Below are 21,388 nucleotides of genomic sequence, written 5' to 3' on the forward strand. Positions count from 1 at the left end.
AAGCCCCCTGGGGTTAGAGGAGAAGAGAGTTGTTTGAGCTGTTGTAATTGAAGTCACGCGCCCAAGAGGAGGGTTGGGGAGAAAGCTAGCGACTTAGTAGACCTCTCTCTTTCTCATTGGCAGTACAAACTCTCAATATCGGGTCCAGGTTGACAGACCCCTTAGCCGTCCCCCCTCCCCCCGCCGCCCTGCATCAGAGCACTGCATCCAGCTTACTGCCCGGTGGTTATCCAGGCTGTTCTAGCACCTACTAGATGATGGCCCAGCACACTTAGCTCTGTCAGGTCTCTATCACAACCCTGTCCGCTGTCATTGGCCAACAACATTGATATTTGCTAGTCAGGGGTCGCGCAGGGAATCACTAGCAAAAAAAAAAAAAAAAGCCTAGGAAGAGAACCCCTTCACACCCCCTCAATCTTTATTTTCTACATCGCACCCTCTTCCCAGGCTCAGCCTGGGGCACTCCACACGGACTTTGCTAGCACTTTGGCAGGGTATCCAGGGAGCATCGCCTCCTTGGTAGCGCTCCTCACGCCGTGCACGCACTGAGGACCCACTGTGGCCCCTTGAGCAGCATTTCCAAAGGTGCTCCCCGCCCGTCCCTCATCCAGGGACCGCTGCCCAGCCACCTCACCTTTGCCGAACTGGGGCACCCCGAGGCTGAGTCCAACCAAAAGCCAGGCTGCTACCAAGTGCTTCATGATCCCTTCTCACGGACGTGACCTGGGCTGGTCCGGGGTCGGAGCGGAGGGCACAGTAGGCGAGGCGGCCCTGCAGGACAGCAGTAAACCCCGCCCTGTCAGAGATTCAAGAGGATGTCTTCCTCCCGCAGCGCTTCCTCAAATTCTTGGGAAGGGCGATAAAAGAGTGGTGGCCCTAGAGAAAGGGTGATTCACCCCTCACTCCAGCTTCGCCTGAGCTGGGGTGTGCGGAGGTGGGTGCGCTTGAGAGAGGCTGGGGCTGCGAGTGGGTCCTAGCAGAGGCACAGCGGGAGGAGCGCGGGCTCCTTGGGTTCCTGGCTCCCCGATTTCCGTGCGCGCACCGCAGGCGAAGCGGCCAACAGTGACTATGGCTCACGCTGCTGCCGCCGCGGCTGCGGGGGTTTCTGACTTGGAGAACAATGAAGCGAGAGCTGGAGGGGAGCGAGCCTGAGGCCAGGAGCGCACTGTGTACAAACAGTGGCGGCGCGCGTGTGAGACTGAGCCTAGATAGCTTTGGGCTCCCCCGGTGGCCCGCCCCCCTACCCTCCCTCTTCTTATTGCCTTCTCCAATCTCTCTCTCTCTCTCTCTCTCTCTCTCTCTCTCTCTCTCTCTCTCTCTCTCTCTCTCTCTCTCTCTCTCTTCCTCCCTCCCTCTCTCTTCCTCACCCCCCCCCAATTCTCCCTCCCTCTCTCCCCCAGCTTTGGAAGGTGGCTCCTTCTGCTGGAAGAGAAAAGGAGGCAGCCTCAGCCACACCCTGACTGATACCTGCCACTATCTGCTAAGTTCCACATCTTCTCCACCTAAGATGCAAACTCTACGGTTAAGGGAATATGATCGATGTCCGAAAGTGTTGGTTCCAGGGTTGGTTTTATGGTTAAGTGTACAAAAGAGTCCACTGAACTTCAGGACTGCCAGGAAAGGAAGTTAAGAGATTTCACAAAGTGGCTCTAGGAGCCTCAAGCTTGGTGAGACCCAAGACTGCTAAAAGAAAAGTCTCAGTTTCTCAGGAGTCACGATTTAGTCAGGAGCCAGACAGGCAAGACAGGCTGCTGCTCTGTTGTTCTGCCTGCAAATCAGTTTGCTCAGGGCTGAAGAGGAAGGTTGTGGGCTCATCTGCTCTCAGTGGAGAAAGGGCAAAAGCAAGTGGGAGGCATGTAAGCAGGACATCTGTTTCACATGAAAGAAGTCATAGCAAAACAGAGGAAAGAGCAGATTCTTGACACATCACTCAGGTGGATCAAATTTCGCTCCTCTTCACCAAAACTAAAATAAATGGGCTTATTTTGCACTGAAAGTGATTGAACTGAAAATAAAGCCTCTGGCTTACAATTGTACTTTCTCCCCTGTTTTTCAGTTAGAATGATTGCTTACTGTAGATTCAATTCCTGTGGTACCAAGTACCAAAAAATGAAACAGGGTTCTCTGCCCTCCCCGAGTCCCCATTAGGAAGGGAGATAGGAGGACATAAACACATGCGTAGAGAAACCGAAGAAATGAAGAAAATTGTCACTCTCGGGATTAGATGCTGAAAGGAGATAGCCATGAAAAGTCTTTATTTCTTCCTCAAGTCCTTGGAACATCATCTTGTACCATCTCTCTGTTTGGAGTGAAATCAAGGGTGGGAGGACATGAAAACCAATTGAGAAATAAAACCAAATGAAGGCAAGAGAGAGGTAATGTGTAATATGGGCAAAACACCAACCATAATAAAACATGTTTCTCATGCTGAGTGAAAGGGTGACAATACATGTTTAAAAAACTAACCAGAGCTCCCAGTGATTAAACCATCAACCAAAGAATACACATGGAGGGACCCATGACTCCAGCCATATATGTGGCAGAGAAGAGCCTTATTAGGCATTAATGGGAGGAGAAGCCCTTGGTCCTGTAAAAGCTTGATGCCCCCAGTGTAGGGGAATGCTAGAATGGTGAGGCAGGAGTTGGTGGGTGGTTGGGTGGGGGAGCCAGAAGGGCTGGGGGACTGAATATGGGGTTTTCAGGGAGGAAACTGGGAAGGGAGATAACATTTGAAATGTAAAGAAGTAAAATATCAACAACAAAAAACAAACAAACAAACAAACAAACAAACAAAAAAGGAAAAAATTGCCTTGCCAAGGAAAGGAAGAGTCACTTCCTTGTCGTACTTCCTGTTTAAACCCAGCCCGTTTGCTTATGGAGAGTGTTGTTTAGAGTGGTAAGTCCATTCTAGGCAATTGCCAATGCTGCTTCCTTGTATATCACTACAGTTTAACTCTGAAAGTGCACTCCTAACTTGGAAAATGCCAAGTTATCTTTCAGGGATCCCTTCTAAAGGATTCTGGCAAATCCTAAAATGCAGGACCTGAGCCTGTTCTATATGATGAGATAGACAACAGGAGACAATAGGATAAAAATTGTGTTTGCTTTATTTTATTTACAATTTCCACTTTACCAATAATATGTAATATTATGTAATAATATATAATATTATGAAGCATGTCAAAATGTTAAGTGTTTGTCAAAATGTAGACTATTAGACATTTCCTTTTTACAAAAATGGGGTCTTTGCTCATTTGCTTTGCTTTTTAAATACTCCGATAGACATAAAGCCACATCAAAATACATAATCTATGTCCAAACAACTGAGGTGAGGACTATAAAGGGCACTCTTTATGAAGTGTTGTATCACCTTTGAAAGGGGTTGCCAATTTTGTACCTCTGTACAAAATTCTTATTTTCTATCCAAAGATGGTATAAAGCTTAAACACAACAACACCTGCCTTATGACTTCTTCCTTCCTGCTTATTTATACTGACCATCTACAAATAAACCTTACCATCAATTACATTTGTAGAGTTCATTTCACTGTTGGTACACTTAGACAAGGCTGTATACATATATACAGCCCTTTCCCACACTGAATATAGAAAATGTCTGAAAAACAAAGAAAGAAAGGGTAAAAGGACAAAATGCTGCTATGAATTTTTTCCTGAACATAAAGTGCTAAGAGACCTTTACTAATCACATATGATCCACCCTATGGTTTTACAGCTTCTCCAAATCTCTGCCTCAAATACTAAAAATGATCTATATATCACATGAAAATGGCATTTCTTAAATTGTTTTCTATGGGTATTCTTATCCTTGGGATGTTGATAGGTTTGTTGGGAAAGAAAAATAAAAGTATTACATGGACAAATGACTTGGGAAACACTGTATACTGATGAAGCATCTTGGCATCCTTGAGGAATATTTGCATATTAAATTCTCTGAAGGTCCTGCGGTTAAGAAGGTTTTTGAAAAGTGGTTAATCCAGCATTTTGCAAACTTTTTTTTTTGTTGTTGTTGTGGTGGTGGTGGTTGTTATAGGCATTATAACAAACTATTCTTTATATACCTGTTAATATAATGTAGGTTTAACACTACAAGGAAAGGAACAATAAGTAGAAAGAAAACAATCAAATGAGAAAATGCAGAAAGATTATTGATTTTTTGCTAGGAACTGAATATTTCTTTCCTGCTATGAACGTGGTAATTAATCTCACTTGTCAGCTTGATGAAATCTAGAATCGCCACCAGAGAACTGGTACTTTGGACATGTTTGTGACAGGTTATTTTGGTTATATTGAGGTGAGAAGACTTTTCAATTGTGAGTGACATCACTCCCTAGGCTGGGATCCATGACTCTATGGATAAAAAGAGATCATGAACTGAATTATCTTTCACCTTATGTTTCTTGCCTGTGGAAGTCGTATGACTACTTGGGTCAAACTCATCCTGCTATGACCCCCCATCACAGTGTCATGATAACACTTTGAACCATAACCTGAAATAAACCATTTCACCTTCGAGCCATTTTTGTCAGGTATTTTATCACAGCAGCAGGATAAAGGAAACTGACACATAAAATCGCTGCCTGGAAGTGGAGCCGAAGCTATGATAAACCTTACTTACTTATCACACATTTCTTCAATGAGAAAGACTTTGAGATAGAAAGACTGTCTGTAGCTTGCTAGGTAGGGGCTGAATGGAGGAAGCTTGGAAGGCAAGAATCTTGAGAAAACAATAAACAATGGAGGCCAGGCACATCAGGCTTCATAAGGAAATACACATCCTGTCAGGAACTAGTCTAGTGATCTTTTGTATGATATTTCATGAGACTCTCACTGAAGTTGAATGGACTTTAGTAAGGAATAGTGTTTGGGCTTCATAGGTGCTAGGTGATAAGTAAAAATTTTTGAGTTAGATGGTAGACAACCAAAGGGAAAACTTATTGGATACACTGTAACAATAGGAAGAGGTCCCAGAAAGCAAAATTGTACCCATTATCTCAGCAGTTCTCAACCTCCATAATGTTGCAACTGTGTAATACAGTTCCTCATGTTGTGGTGTCCCCAACCAGAAAGTTATATTCATTGGGCTTTATCACTTTAACTCTGCCACTGTTACATATTATACCATAAATATCTGATTTGTAGATGGCTTTTTTTTCAGGACTCATCGTTATTGGATAAAAGTTTGAATTCTGAAACATATCCCAGTTGATTTTCTCTACCTCAAATATAACTCATTCACCACAAATAAAGTCAGCTAATTACTAGGCCTCAACGTTCCCATCTGTAAAGTGGAGTTAGTCACAGAACAAAACTTGTAGTGTTAAGCTGGTGTGTGGTGCATCACAGGGCCCAGTAATTGTCACATATTGGTGAAATATAAGGTGGTAAGTAAACAAAAGCTTTAATCATATGCCAAATTTCAGAATGACTTTCCATTATTAAATAATTATCTCTATCCTACTGACCCATCCAGCAGGTCCAGTTATTCGAGGGTCTCAAGGGGACCTTCTCCTAAGAACCAAATGAGGGGAGAGAAAGAAGGACACCAAATGCAAGGAATGACAGAAGCAGTCTGATTAGCATCAAGGTGTCAATGTATTCAGCAAGGCTCAAGGCTTAAATGCACAAGCAAAAGGGGAAGTACTTCTCAGCAGGAGGGATGGGGCAGCGGAAATTTTTCTTTTGGTGACTACACGGGGAAGCAAAAACTTGGTGGTATCAGGGTACATCTTGTGGTCAGGACATCTGGCGCTGACTTAGGGCTGGAACAATCTGTGGTTGATCTCGAAGCGGTGCATTGGTGGCTCACTTTTGACACCCTTTTTTTCTCGGGGGGAGAGGCCCAATTCAGAGATCAGGACAATTGTGTTGTCTTAATAGCTCCCAACATCCATCAATTGTAGAGAAATTTTATTCCAGCTGCATGGTTTCTCTGATCACATCTGAAGACCTTATAGAATTCTGTGATCCAGGTTAGGTACAAACACCACATACCTTTAATATCTCTAGTTGGAATATGACAGCCACTTAGTACATACCTTTAATCACAAAGAGTGGCATTTAATTGGAAATCAGACAAAGTGACAAATCATAGAAAAATTTAGCAGACTGAGTCAGAAATAGAATAAGCCCAACTCTCAGAAGAAAAGTTATTTAAGAGTAGTCCAGGGAGAGAGTCCACTCAGTCAGTTGAGTTCAGTGCAGTGGAGTTGAATAAGTCAGTTAGGAATCAGTGCAGTGAGTGCACTGCAGTGGGACTGAGTTCCTTTGGGAGATCATGCAGTTCTGTGCAGGTCAGCAGAGGCAGCTGAAGCCAGACAAGAAGAAGGAGCAGACGATTAGAACATATTTCCAGAGTCAGTTTAAGGCTAAGTAAAGGAATTCAGTGAGAAGCTGAGAGAAGACAAATACAATCAGTCAGCTTGGAGAGGAGTTTGAGTCAGAACAGCTCAATTGAACCAGCCAGGGCCTAGTTCAGACAGAATCAGAAAGGGTGAGCTTATTCAGCAATAAGCCCCCAAGATAACAATTACATCAGGAGAATAAATGATACACTGAGTTTCCACTTGTCTTAAATTATCTGAAGGCATGGAGCTCAGCTTTCAATTCCTCAAAAATAAAAGCCTAAACCTAAATATAGTATTTTTCAATATTCTGTCATTTTAAAATGTTGTTAAATTAGATAGATAGATAAATAGAATCTCAAATACTTAATCATATTATATTCAGTACTCTTTATTCCTGTTCAGTATTGAGGATCAAACCTGATGGTCCTGGTTATTCAAGTCAACATTGACATGCATTTCCAGCTCTGAGTATTATTATAAATTCAGCCAAAACCAAGTAGGATTTCTTGACCTTAAAGACAAGCTGTAAGCTTATAAACACGTTGTTTTTACTGCCAAGTTTGTGGTAATATGTTTTGTGGCAACAGTAAGTCACTATTATCCTCATCACTTCAATGAGAATGAGTAAGTCATAGGATGAAATTGAGTCTGTGTTAGCGTTTGTCAGCGCTGGAACTAAAGCTTGAATCTAAGTACTCTGAATCTAGATCTTTCACCATGACTGTCAGCAACGTGGCAGGTTATTGCAGGCCAAGCTGCAATGCATTTTTACATATACTGCTTTTGTAAGTCCTAAACTCTCCCCCCCCATCAAAAAAAAAAAAACCCACCAAAGCCCCTAGGAAACAAATGATTATGTCTGCTTCATATTAAGAAAAATGAGGTACCAAACTTTTCTGTGACTCATCAAATATAAGATGGCAGTGAAGGACTGGGCCTGTAGACAGGACTTGAACTCTATTTGGATTTAGAGAAATTATTTTCAGATTATTGTGTCAAAGTGTTGGTTTAGACAATTGTCTTATTTTTGTATTTTTTTCGTCTTTCAATTTAAATAGCTATAATTGTTATTTTTTGTACCATTTCCCAGAAATTCTTGATCTGTTCTTTTAGGATCCATGCAAGCTGGATTTGAAGTTCTATATACTTGCTTAAATATTTAAATATTTCCATAATTTGTTACAATTTTTCCTCCTTGCCCAGGATCAAGGTTATTTGTTCTTCCAACTGTCTTCTTGAACAACCTCCTGCAAATACTACTAATGAAATTGCTGTCTTCCCTTGAGTTCTCCTCAAGGTATTCCCACAACCTGCTGGGTGTTGCTTCCTGGACAGGTGTAGGTTAAGTAAAAACAATCATCTTTGCCTTTCAAGCCTGGTCCTGAAAGAGATTTCTTGTGTTTTAGACTCTAGTTTCCAAACCAGCCTAATTTAGTTACTTAGATTTTAATTTTTCTGAAATATTTTTGAAGGTTTGAGATGCATAGCAAAAGGTCAAAGTATAGAGAAGAGGTATAGAATGAAAACATTTCCCTGCTAATGACATTCCCTCCTTATACAAGCTTTGCACTGTTAGCAGTAGTTAACAGATACTATTGGCCTCATGAGTGTGTGTGTGTGTCTGTGTGCATCTGTACATATACGCACATGAATGTATAAATATAATGTGTATACATATATACATACGACTTTACAATATTTACTAAATTATAAGAATATTATGAATATATTATGAATCTTGCTTACTTAAAAAATGATTTTTCTCCAAAAGTATGTCAAGGCCTACGACTTGTTTATGTAAGTTCTTTTTAAGATATAGAATTTTCTGCTAGTATTTCAAAGGTAATATTACAATAATAATGTATTTTACACATGTGCAAGATAAATTCAGTAGGATATATTCCTTGAAGTTGCCTTGTTGGGGAAAGGTACATTTCAGATTATCACATTGGTCATGAAGAAGCCATACAAATATGTATATATATATATATATATATATATATATATATATATATATATATATTCATCAGTCTACACTGCATTGGATAATGTGTCTTTTCCAAACTAAAATATCTTATCATCATCTTAATGCCTGTCGTTCTTATATTGGAAAATATACCTTACGGAGTTTTCTTTCTAGTTAAGCAACTTTAACATATTTAAATTAGAATTTTTATGTGAGCTTTCATTTCTTATCCTTTTCTCCTTTTTGTTTTGGAATGATGATTTTTCTTACTGACTCTTTTGAGGCCTGTGTATACAAATGAAACCAGTATATTATATTTATATACACATTATATATACATACATATAACTGCATGTTTAATTTATATAAAAATTATTCAGCTGCTATTGCTCTTACTGTTATTCATGATGAACATTAATATTGTTGACCAGCATTTTGTTGATTTTGCTGAGGTAATGTATACTACACCTGCGTGATGTCATTTGTTTATCTGTGTTGTATGATTTCTAGAGTTTGTTTTTTGTTCAAATATACTTCCTCTGTCCTGGGTTTTAAAACGTATCTTTCAATGTCTTACAGTAATTATATGGGTATCATGTTCTCTGATGTGTATGCACTACTCTTATCTCTTTTTTATGTAATTGATGCTATAGATCTTATTTTCTCCCCCAAACTACCACATGTACCAAAGACACATATTAAATAAATCCATCTCTTCCTAACTGACATGACAGGACAGTTCTGTCTTTAGTCACAATTGTTTGTCTCTGCTTGTTTTCTACACAGCACTAGTGGATTAGTTCTCCAGTATCACATATTTTGTTTGAAAATATTTTTAATAACTACTGAAGTAAAGTGCTCTCATCTCCATACCTCAAGCTGCTCTTTGGCCAATCTTCCTTTACCTTTCATGTAGAAATTTATAGTGAGCTGGTCAAGTTGAAAAGGAGATAACTATATCCCTAACATTTTTAACTATCTGTATATCCAAATATTTTTCTATGTTCTTGCTTATTTTCATTATGCATCATTTTTTTTACATATTAAGCTCAATGAACTTCCAATTCTTCATAACTGGCTATAGTATATTTACAAGAATTCTATATCTCTATGTATACTTTTGTACATATGCACACCACTGTTAAAGCCAACCAGGTTTACAATATTCTTTATTATGAAGATGTTTATTGTTATCTTCATCATTAATGCTAACATTATTATTATTATTTTGATTTTCAGTTCATTCATTTAAAGCCACATAATTACATAACATTAAGATTAGTTTTGCATTCCTTTTGCAAATTTTTGCTTATTTATTTTCTGTATCTATTTCTTAAAGCTAGTAGTACTCACAACTTGAAATTTTCCTATGGAATTTGACTACTTCAATGATCTTTTAAATAATCTTTTAATGGGGTCTTAGCTCTAAATGTAATGTCTCCATCAAATCCCTCCACACAGAGCTCAGAGAACCCCTCAGAAGGCTACCAAAAGATGAACAAAAATACCAACTCATCCACAAACCCTTTGATGCACAGTGTAGTTCTGCCTGCCAAATATGCTAATGCAATAGTGAGACAAGGCTTGTGGGAATTACCAACTAATGTTTGATTTGACCTAAGACACATTCCATTAGATGGAACCCATACCCAAAACTCTTTGGGTAACCAAAAATGACAAATTAGATAACCCAAACACCTAGAGTAAAACCAAACACTACCGATCAAAACAAAAAGAACAAAATCACACACACACACACACACACACACACACACACACACACACACACACAAAGTGTGTTAGAATGACTCCTAGTGATACCTGTTACATCCCTGCTGAACTTCAGCAATCATCAGAGAAACTTTCTCTTGAAGCAGATGGGAAAAAAAATACCAGACATTGCAGCATTATATGGTGTGTGTGTGTGTGTGTGTGTGTGTGTGTGTGTGTGTGTGTGTACTTAAGAAGGGAGAGAGGGAGGGAGGGAGGGAGGGAGGGAAATAGAGAAAGACAGAGACAGAGATACAGCTAAAGACAGAGAGAGACATGGAGAGAGACGGGGAGAGAGAGAGAGAGAGAGAGAAACAGAGAGAGACAAAGACCTTGGAATACTAAGCTCTAAATGTGATGTCTCCATCAAATCACTCCCCCCATGGCTCAGACAAACCCTCAGAAGAGGAGGTAGAAAGAATGCAAGAGCCAGAGGGAATGGAAGACTCCAGGAAAACAAGGCTCATATGAATCCACAGTGGCTGAAGCAGAAAGACAGGACCTACTTGAGTCTGCAGCAGGACCTCTAGAAATATATTATAGCGTTCAGCTTAGTATTTTTATGACATTCCTGAGTGTGCAAATGAATGAGTTTCTGACTCTTGTGCCTTATCCTGAGCTCTTTCTTTATGTTGGGTTGCATTGTCCATGATGTGATAATTTTTTGTTTTGTGTTATTATATTTTATTTTGTTATGTTTTGGTGTTATCTCTTAGATGTCTGTTCTTTCCTAATGATAGAGAGGGAGTGAATCCAAATGGAGGGGAGGATGTGATGAGAGAGGGGGAGGAAATTGTAATCAAGATATATTGTACAAGAAAATAATCGATTTTCTTTTTGTTTCATTTTTTAATTAGGTATTTAGCTTATTTACATTTCCATTGCTATACCAAAAGACCCCCATAACCTCCCCACTCCCCTACCCAACCACTCCCACTTCTTGGCCCTGGCTTTCCCCTGTATTGGGGCATATAAAGTTTGCAAGTCCAATGGGCCTCTCTTTCAAGTGATGGCCTGTTAGGCCATCTTTTGATACATATGCAGCTAGAGACAAGAGCTCCCAGGTACTGGTTAGTTCAATTGTTGTTCAACCTATAGGGCTGCAGTTCCCTTTAGTTCCTTGGGTGCTTTCTCTAGCTCCTCCATTGGGGGCCCTGTGATCCATTCCATAGCTGATTGTGAGCATCCACTTCTGTGTTTGCTAGGCCCTGGCATAGTCTCACAAGAGACAGCTATATCTGGGTCCTTTCGGCAAAATCTTGCTATTGTATGCAATGGTGTCAGCGTTTGGAAGCTGATCATGGGATGGATCTCTGGATATGGCAATCACTAGATGGTCCATCCTTTCGTCACACTTCCAAATTTTGTCTCTGTAACTCCTTCCGTGGGTGTTTTGTTCCCAATTCTAAGAAGGGGCAAAGTGTCCACACTTTGGTCTTCGTTCTCTTGAGTTTAATGTGTTTAGCAAATTGTATCTTATATCTTGGGTATCCTAAGTTTCTGGGCTAATATCCACTTATCAGTGAGTACATATTGTGAGAGTTCCTTTGTGATTGGGTTACCTCACTCAGGATGATGCCCTCCAGGTCCATCCATTTGGCTAGGAATTTCATAAATTCATTCTTTTTAATAGCTGAGTAGTACTCCATTGTGTAAATGTACCACATTTTCTGTATCCATTCTTCTGTTGAGGGGCATCTGGGTTCTTTCCAGCTTCTGGCTATTATAAATAAGGCTGCTATGAACCTAGAGGAGCATGTGTCCTTCTTACCGGTTGGGACATCTTCTGGATATATGCCCAGGAGAGGTATTGCTGGATCCTCCGGTAGTACTATGTCCAATTTTCTGAGGAACCGCCAGACTGATTTCCAGAGTGGTTGTACAAGCTTGCAATTCCACCAACAATGGAGGAGTGTTCCTCTTTCTCCACATCCTCGCCAGCATCTGCTGTCACCTGAATTTTTCATCTTAGCCATTCTGACTGGTGTGAGGTGGAAGTCAAAATATCACTTTTTGCAGATGATATGATAGTATATATACGTGACCCTAAAAATTCCACCAGAGAACTCCTAAGCCTGATAAACAGCTTCAGTGACGTAGCTGGATATAAAATTAACTCAAACAAGTCAATGGCCTTTCTCTACACAAAGGACAAACAGGCTGAGAAAGAAATTAGGGAAACAACACCCTTCTCAATAGCAACAAAAATATAAAATACCTAGGCATGACTCTAACTAAGGAAGTGAAAAATCTGTATGACAATAACTTCATGTCTCTGAAAAAAGAAATTAAAGAAGATCTCAGAAGATGGAAAGATCTCCCATGCTCATGGATTGGCAGGATCAATATAGTAAAAATGGCTATCTTGCCAAAAGCAATCTACAGATTCAATGCAATCCCCATCAAAATTCCAACTCAACTCTTCAACGAATTAGAAAGGGCAATTTGCAAATTCATCTGGAATAACAAAATACCTAGGATAGCAAAAACTCTTCTCAAGGATAAAAGAACCTCTAGTGGAATCACCATGCCCGACCTAAAGCTGTACTACAGAGCAATAGTGATAAAAACTGCATGGTACTGGTATAGTGACAGACAAGTAGACCAATGGAACAGAATTGAAGACCCAGAGATGAATCCACACACCTATGGTCACTTGATAATTGACAAGGGAGCTAAAACCATCCAGTGGAAAAAAGACAGCATTTTCAACAAATGGTGCTGGCACAACTGGCTGTTATCATGTAGAAGATTGTGAATTGATCCATTACTATCTCCTTGTACTAAGGTCATATCTAAGTGGATTAAGGAACTCCACATAAACCCAGAGACACTGAAACTTATAGAGGAGAAAGTAGGGAAAAGCCTCGAAGATATGGGTACAGGGGAAAAATTTCTGAATAGAATAGCAATGGCTTGTGCTGTAAGATCGAGAATCGATAAATGGGACCTCATAAAATTGCAAAGCTTCTGCAAGGCAAAAGACACCGTCAATAAGACAAAAAGACCATCAACAGATTGGGAAAGGATCTTTACCTATCCCAAATCGGATAGGGGACTAATATCCAATATATATAAAGAGCTCAAGAAGGTGGACTCCATAAAATCAAATAACCTCATTAAAAAATGGGGCTCAGAACTGAACAAAGAAATCTCACCTGAGGAATACCGAATGGCAGAGAAACACCTGAAAATAATCGATTTTCAATAAGGGAAAGTTTAAAATATACAAGGCAGTTACTATACATCAAGCCTAGTACATGGATTAAATAATATGCTAATTAAAATTTTAAAATTCTGTGTGCTATCCACAAAAATTAAGCATTATTATTAAAACAACATCTTTAGGGCTTTAACTTGTTCAAAAATAGTGTCAACATTAAGAATATTCTGTTAATTAAGATTCATTTTTCTTTCTTTTCCTTTCTTTTCTTTTCCTTTCTTTCCTTTCCTTTTCTTTTCTTTTCTTTTCTTTTCTTTCTTTTCTTTCTTTTCTTTTCTTTTCTTTTCTTTCTTTCTTTCTTTTTTTTTTTTGAGCTGAGGACTGAACCCAGGACTCTACCAATGAGCTAAATTCCCAACCCCAAGATTCATTTTTTCTTTGTAATCATTGTTTTATAAAAAATAAGAAAATTAAAATGGCATATATTTTACAAGTTTCAAAAATACTCTTTTAAGTATATATATCAGTCATAAGAAAAATGACATTTAACATTATGTGTTTAAAATTCATATATGTTCTGTTAATTTTGACAGCAGGTAAAATTATAGTATATTTTCTTAACACATAATCATTGAAAATGTCATTTTAAAACTAAACCATCATCCATATCTTCTTCTACCTTTGTAATTCCCTTTAAATGATTATATTATTAATGTAATATAAAACACTTAATTAAATGATCTAAGTTCATGCATTTCATCAGTAACTTTAATACATTAAAATTGAGCCGATGACATAATGTCACAGTCCTCCCTATGAACTAAGTGAAATGACAGACCTGATAATTATCTAAGTTAAACAACACATTTTTAAGATAAAATTATACAAAAGCTTTTTCAATTAAATCAATATTAATTTTAAAGGAAATTATACTTTACTATGTTTGCTTTTGAGTGTGATCAGAAACAAAGATAAGTATTCAAATCAAATTTGAAATGACTTACTTGGTTTGTTTTCTGCTGTTTGTTCATGACTGATTGGACAGGCTCCACAGTAAGTCCAATACAGAACTCAATGCTTTATGCAGTGTTTTAAAGCCACAGTGGCATCACGCTTATTCACTCGACAGTTCTGGGACTTGATGAAGTTCTCAATTTCAAGCACAGTTATAAAGAATACATACGGAGAGCAAGTCTTCAAATTTTCATAATTGCCTCTCCAAATTCTTAAAAGATTGAAATATTTGCCAGACTTTACACAGTTCTTACAAGTATTTATAGGAATGAGTTTTGATTTGTAGAATGATTTGTGATTTACAATATAATTTGGTGACCATTTTGAAATAAATCGCTGGGAATTTTAAACACCCATTAAAATGTACACCTTCATTTATCCAATAATCACCACATGCAAGAGAAATACAATTTTCGATTCAACTGAATTCTCAGTTAATTTCATATTGTATGGAATATTTTGCCATTTTTTTCTATAATGTAATGTATTACAAATAGATTACAAGTCAATCTAAAATGATTTTAGTGATGACTTTCACTCACCCTTGAGGATACTTTCATCACTGTAGCTAGAGAAAAAAATAAAGGAAAAGTTCATTAGCACGGAAATCTTATGTCCTTTCAAATTTTAAAACTGAGTGTTTATATTTTTTCTGGGGAAACAAAATGAGTAAATCAATATTCCTTTAGTCTCTTTGTGGTTAAGGAAAGACATAATAGAGTAAGGCGTAGAATTGCTTCCAGTTTGCCTTTGCTTGCCTGACTCAGCATCAGCTGAAAACACCCTATTAGTTTAACATTTTCATTTCCCCTTTTAAATAATGTGTCACTCTGGGATTTGGCCTGAGCCAATGACTCAGCCCTGTTCAAACTAAGCCCGAGGACACTAAGTGATGAAAACTTTCCCCTGCAAAGGCTGCAGGTTTTGTGAACAAGTGCACAGGCTATGTGCTACCAAGCTCAGTCAGTTCCTTTTAAATAAAAGGATTGGTGGGCTCTTTGCCTTTTATATCTTCAGCCACCACTAAATGTTTTGTAGTTTTATCTGCTGTGTATTATACTGTATTTGATTTTACTATAATTAATTTAGATTTGAATGTTTACTTTTATTTTTTTATCCAAATGCAGAGGATAATTTTATAAATTCTGTGACTAGCTTGCATTCCTAATGAGAGAGGCAGGTAGCCCTTTTGCTTCTAATTGGTTCTCTAAAATCCCTTTTAACGTTCCACAGATGAGCTCCTATTTTAATCTCAGATGGCACCTTTGCCCTAAGACACAGTCTTGTTTAGGAAGAAGACAGTGCTGAGCTTAAATCACTGCTAATGGCAGTCAGGAAGATTTCTGACTAAGTATTTCTTCTCATGGGAACAATAATCACCAACTCGCAGCTAGCTTGGGGAATAATGACTGGAACATTGTTGCTTTCTAATAATATCTAAGCTCAACCGGGCCTTAGTAAATGAACTCATGATTTAAAAATAATTTTCTGACAGTGACCGAACATTCCATTCAGTTCATATAAGGGAATAGAAGGGAAATTGAATATCACTACAATTCATCTGTAGATGTACATATAAAAAGGACGATCCCACATGCTTTTAAGTTGTAAGTATAACAGTATATTTCTATATAATTGTTACTACTTTAACATTAGACAGTTTACTTTGTATGTTGTCTTTCTTCCATCAACCACAATAAATTTAGTTTTTGCTCTAATATTCATTAAATATATATTTAGTATAAATATGTAGTAAATCCTATGACCTATAATGCTAGTGTTTTCACATTTAATTTTCCATATAAACTTGAGGCTTAGCATACAGTTCATTTTGTCTGTATTTCCAAGACAAAAGACAGTTTCTTTTTTTATTCATTTTTATTGGTTATTTTATTTATTTACATTTCAAATGTTATTCCCCATCCCAGTTTCCCATCTATAAGCCCTCTATCCCCTCCTGCCTCCCCCTGCCTCTGTGAGGATGCTCCCCCACCAGCCCACCAACTCTTGCCTCAATGCCCTGGCATTCCCCTATCCTGGAGCATCAAGCCTCCATAGGACTAAGGGTCTCCCCTCCCAGTAATGATAAGGCAGTCCTTTACTACATATTCAGCTGGAGCTATGGACTGTTTCATTTTTATGAATTTCAAGTTTCTTTAATAGCTACTTGGTATCTTTCAAAGCCTCAAATTCTAACTGGCTATTCTTACATTGTTAATCTACTAGATGAACTTATATGTCTATTACTTAAAGTATGTTCCACTCAAATTAATTAACTAATTAATTAATTATAATTGTGTAGATTGAGTTGAAGACAGATTCTGTATTTATATAGTGACCTTGAATAAGACTTTGGGCACTTTTGGGTATAGACTAGTGATTATGAATCCTCCCTTTATCTCTATCTCAAATGCTTATCCTTATGTGACATTAAAATAGTATATTTTTATATTGTTTCTTTTCTGAACTACAAAATTTTAAACTGTTATAATCCAAGTGACTCTGATGTAGTAGATAGTATTGTACTGTATACTACTTCTCTTCCTTCCAAAAATATTGATTTCATCATTTTTCTGTCTGGGTTTATTTTCTTGCAAATGATCCGTGTGCAATTTAAAAAAATGTTTTTCTCTGTATTTATTTATATAACTTTAGTTGTTTAGTTAGCTAATTATGTTGTTTAGAACTTCAATAAATTCATGTGTCTGAACTCTTGGCTGTGTAAAAATAAGTGCAATGCCAGAGATATACAAACTGAGCAACTCAACAGAAAGCCAGGCTGAGCAAACTTATTTGTTACTTCAGTAATAATATTGTTATGCAATAAGATCTTTTTTTTTGTAATCTTTTGAAATATTAGCAAGACCACTCCTAAGAAAGCTGGCAATGGGAATTAATTTGGAGGTTTATTTCTTAAAAATCAAAGAAAAGAGAAAATTGAATAGGAAAATTTGTAATATTTTCCCCAGATATAGAGTGGGAATAATTTGTAAAATGAATTATTTTCTGATGAAGAGAACTGGCCTCTGTGTAGCTGGAGTTCATAACACAGATTTTGGAGAAGAGAGATTGGCAAGCCCATGGCCATACAGAGGACCACAAGAATAGTCAATAGAATTGGAGAAGCCAAAAACTGAGTAAAGTCGGAAGAAAAAGACCTCAGTGTATTCACACTTGTTCCCAAACAAGATAACTTGGAAATTTTAGCAATTTTGACTTTGGCTGTTTTTTTTCTTTTGCTTTAAGAAAATATAAGGAATTACTCGCTGCCCTTAAACATTGTTCTAAAAATAAATCTTCTATCATTCTATGAGGAGTTTTGACTACAGAGTCTAATTCTTCCTAAGCTTATTTCATTGTAGATGTCAAGAAATGTTGATCTACTACAATAACATTTAATTTATTTTATAACCTGCTAGTTTTTTCTTTTTTAAAATTTTTAATATTTTTATTACGTATTTTCCTCAATTACATTCCCAATGCTATCCCAAAAGTCCCCCATACCCCCCTCCACTTCCCTACCCACCCATTCCCATTCTTTTGGCCCTGGCATTCCCCTGTATTGGGGCATATAAAGTTTGCAAGTCCAATGGGCCTCTCTTTCCAGTGATGGCCGACTAGGCCATCTTTCGATACATATGCAGCTAGAGACAAGAGCTCCAGGGTACTGGTTAGTTCATCATGTTGTTCCCCCTATAGGGCTGCAGATCCCTTTAACTCCTTGGGTACTTTCTCTAGCTTCTCCATTGGGAGCCCTGTGATCCATCCAATAGCTGACTGTGAGCATTCACTTCTGTGTTTGCTAGGCCCCGGTATAGTCTCACAAGAGACAGCTATATCTGGGTCCTTTCAGCAAAATCTTGCTAGTGTATGCAATGGTGTCAGCGTTTGGAAGCTGATTATGGGATGGATCCCTGGATATGGCAGTCTCTAGATGGTCCATCATTTCATCACAGCTCCAAACTTTGTCTCTGTAACTCCTTCCATGGGTGTTTTGTTCCCAATTCTAAGAAGGGGCACAGTGTCCACACTTTGGTCTTCATTCTTCTTGAGTTTCATGCGTTTAGCAAATTGTATCTTGTATCTTGGGTATCCTAAGTTTTGGGCTAATATCCACTTATCAGTGAATACATATTGTGTGAGTTCCTTTGTGATTGTGTTACCTCACTCAAGGTGATGCCCTCCAGGTCCATCCATTTGGCTAGGAATTTCATAAATTCATTCTTTTTAATAGCTGAGTAGTACTCCATTGTGTAAATGTATCATAATTTCTGTATCCATTCCTCTGTTGAGGGGCATCTGGGTTATTTCCAGCTTCTGGCTATTATAAATAAGGCTGCTATGAACATAGTGGAGCATGTGTCCTTCTTACCGGTTGGGACATCTTCTGGATATATGCCCAGGAGAGGTATTGCTGGATCCTCCGGTAGTACTATGTCCAATTTTCTGAGGAACCGCCAGACTGATTTCCAGAGTGGTTGTACAAGCTTGCAATTCCACCAACAATGGAGGAGTGTTCCTCTTTCTCCACATCCTCGCCAGCATCTGCTGTCACCTGAATTTTTGATCTTAGCCATTCTGACTGGTGTGAGGTGGAATCTCAGTAACCTGCTAGTTTTAATTAATTTTGAATAATAGGACAAGTGATTTGCTTCACTTTGATTTCTTTAAATACAAATTACGCATAATGTCCGACTATGCTCTTTAATTTTTTTATTGTTAGAAGAGGGTACTTTTAAACAACTGCTTAGATTTTAGAATATAATAATCTAGAGTCTTCTACGTGTTCATAAGAACAAGAATAATCTTTCCCTTCTCAATTCTTGTTGCTTTCTTCTTTTTATACATTATGTGTCATTGCCTTTATAATAACAAACATGCACACACACAGGGGTAGGAGAGAGAGAGAGAGAGAGAGAGAGAGATTAAGATTTTGTATAAGCTAGGCAAGCACTCTACCACTGAGCTATATTCCCACTCCTATAGTTTATTTTAATTGCAGTTTTAGGTAGGTAGGTTTGTATTTGCCATACTGTGTATTTGTAGATTATCTTTCTGTGTGTAGTAGACAAACACATTCATTCACATATTATTGACTTGTTTGAATACTATCTGAAAGTAATTGTTTTTGCTGCTGCTGCTTCTTGGTTCAGAAAATTGTATATTAAAATTTGAAATGATCTATATAAACTTCAGCAGTTCTTTCTGGAGGGAACACTCATGGTGCAAGGCTTGCTTAGGTAAGAAAGTGTGCACACTTTACATTTTGATAGATTCATATTTATAGAAATTTTATACCCAGTTAAACTTCTACTCACAGTATCATCCATGTTTACAATATAGTAACTAACCTGCTTGGATATGGGGCCTGATACACAAAATCTCCTGACTACTAATGACATCAAACTTCTCCATTTCCTCAATATTTTCCTTCACCTTATGTAAATTTTCAATTTATATTTCATTGTAATTTTATTGGTTGTTTTCCCCATGATTTCGTAGAACTTTTAATGTAATAGTGGCATTTTGATTAGCTATTCTTCAAAGTTTTTTTTTTATTTTTTGTCTTTTCATTTTGAACAAAAGTTTGGGCTTTTTGGTTTATTTGTTTATTTGTTTGGTTGGCTGGTTGGCTGGTTGGCTAGTATTTTGAAACTGGTTTTTTTTTTTTTTTTTTTTTTTCCTCTGTGTAGCTTTGGCTTTCCTGGAATTCACTTTGAGATAAAACTTGGCAAGAAAGAGCACCACATGTCTCTGTCTCCCTAGTGCTGGGATCAAAGGTGTGGTCCACCACACCCAGGTTGCCCAAAAGTTTTAAACATATGATCTAACTTAGAAACCTTTCAGTTATATCTACTTATTACAATATTATAGGCATATATTAAGTGAGATAAGACTGTTAAAACTCACTTTTGATTATGGTTCCAGTTTATGTATGTAAATAAAGTTTATTCGATTTATATAAAATTATAGGATATATGCTGTCTGCTGTCTCTAAAATCTTTTACAAAAATTTTCATTAATGTTAGCTTTAGAAAGCCATAGAAAACTATTTTATGCTTTGAAAATAAAGGGGTCACTTTCTGGTTTGTGATTTTGTTAAATGCCCTGGCACATTGCCAAGCCAAGAAACTGCTCCTGAAACCACTTCCTGTAGTAAGCTGAAAGCTAACAATGTCTATTTATTTAAAAAAAAAAAATGTGTTAGTCTGAGAACTCTTCAGTTGGGTATTTTAGCTTTTAATGACATCCTCTTCATACTCAAGTACAAGTAGAAAAGAATAACAAAGAAGGATAAAAGTCAGGGCCAGTGAGATGGCTTGGAGGATAAAGGGCTTGCTGTGCAGGCCTGGTGACTCAAGTTTGATCCTCAGATCCCATGGTAGAAGGAAAACTCTGACTCCACATAGCTGTGCTCTGACCTCCATTCACATACAACTGCACTCCACATGCATTCCTACACAAATCTGTACACAAAAAAATCAAGAGGTTCCTTAGCTTTTACAAAATCACTTTCTTGTTTGCTTGCAGAGATGAGTTCTTTCCAGGACTACACAGGGCTGTATAGGACCAGCCAAATTCAAAATGCTGCTTGTCTACATGAAACCTAACAGAATACCAACAGTAAACCACAGTTAGACTTGTCAATCAATACTAACTTAAAATTATCATGATTACTTTAAAATTCAAACAAACCCAAGAAATACACCACAAGTTTGAAATGCCACAAAACCAAATATGTTAATAGTGCAGTACAAATCATACAGTCTTCTGTTTTTTTTTTCCAAATGCATAGTTTTAAAGTGCTATGTTTTGTTTGTGTGTGCAAGTGCGTGCTCATGCCTGCATGTGTGTGTGCACATGTGTGTGTGATATGTGTGGATGTAGGTTGTAATAAATCTTATGAAATTTAGTTTTCACCTTCTATCAATTCAATTGGTCAAGGTCGGTAGTAGGTATATTTTTCTGCTGAGCCATCTTTGCCCTGGTGTGTACTTGGTGATAACTTCTTCACTTAAGAATTGTTTAGCCGGGCGTGGTGGTGCACACCTTTAATCCCAGCACTTGGAAGGCAGAGGCAGGTGGATCTCTGAGTTCGAGGCCAGCCTGG

The 21,388-nt window shown here is 37.9% G+C and overlaps 1 protein-coding gene across 1 annotated transcript in view; it reads right to left on the bottom strand.

Annotated features, from left to right (window-relative positions):
* The window catches only part of Edil3 (EGF like and discoidin domains 3), a 512,171-nt gene extending 510,944 nt beyond the window's left edge, over positions 1-1,227 (bottom strand). The window contains exon 1 of the mRNA XM_021180300.3: positions 635-1,227. Within this exon, the coding sequence (XP_021035959.1) occupies positions 635-701 (67 nt within the window). The 5' untranslated portion in view covers positions 702-1,227. The remainder of the gene's footprint in view (positions 1-634) is intronic.
* Positions 1,228-21,388: the final 20,161 nt, after the last annotated feature.

This window comes from Mus caroli, unplaced genomic scaffold, assembly GCF_978045245.1.
Source record: "Mus caroli unplaced genomic scaffold, Mus_caroli_1 scaffold_15, whole genome shotgun sequence".
Classification (NCBI taxonomy): Eukaryota; Metazoa; Chordata; class Mammalia; order Rodentia; family Muridae; genus Mus; species Mus caroli.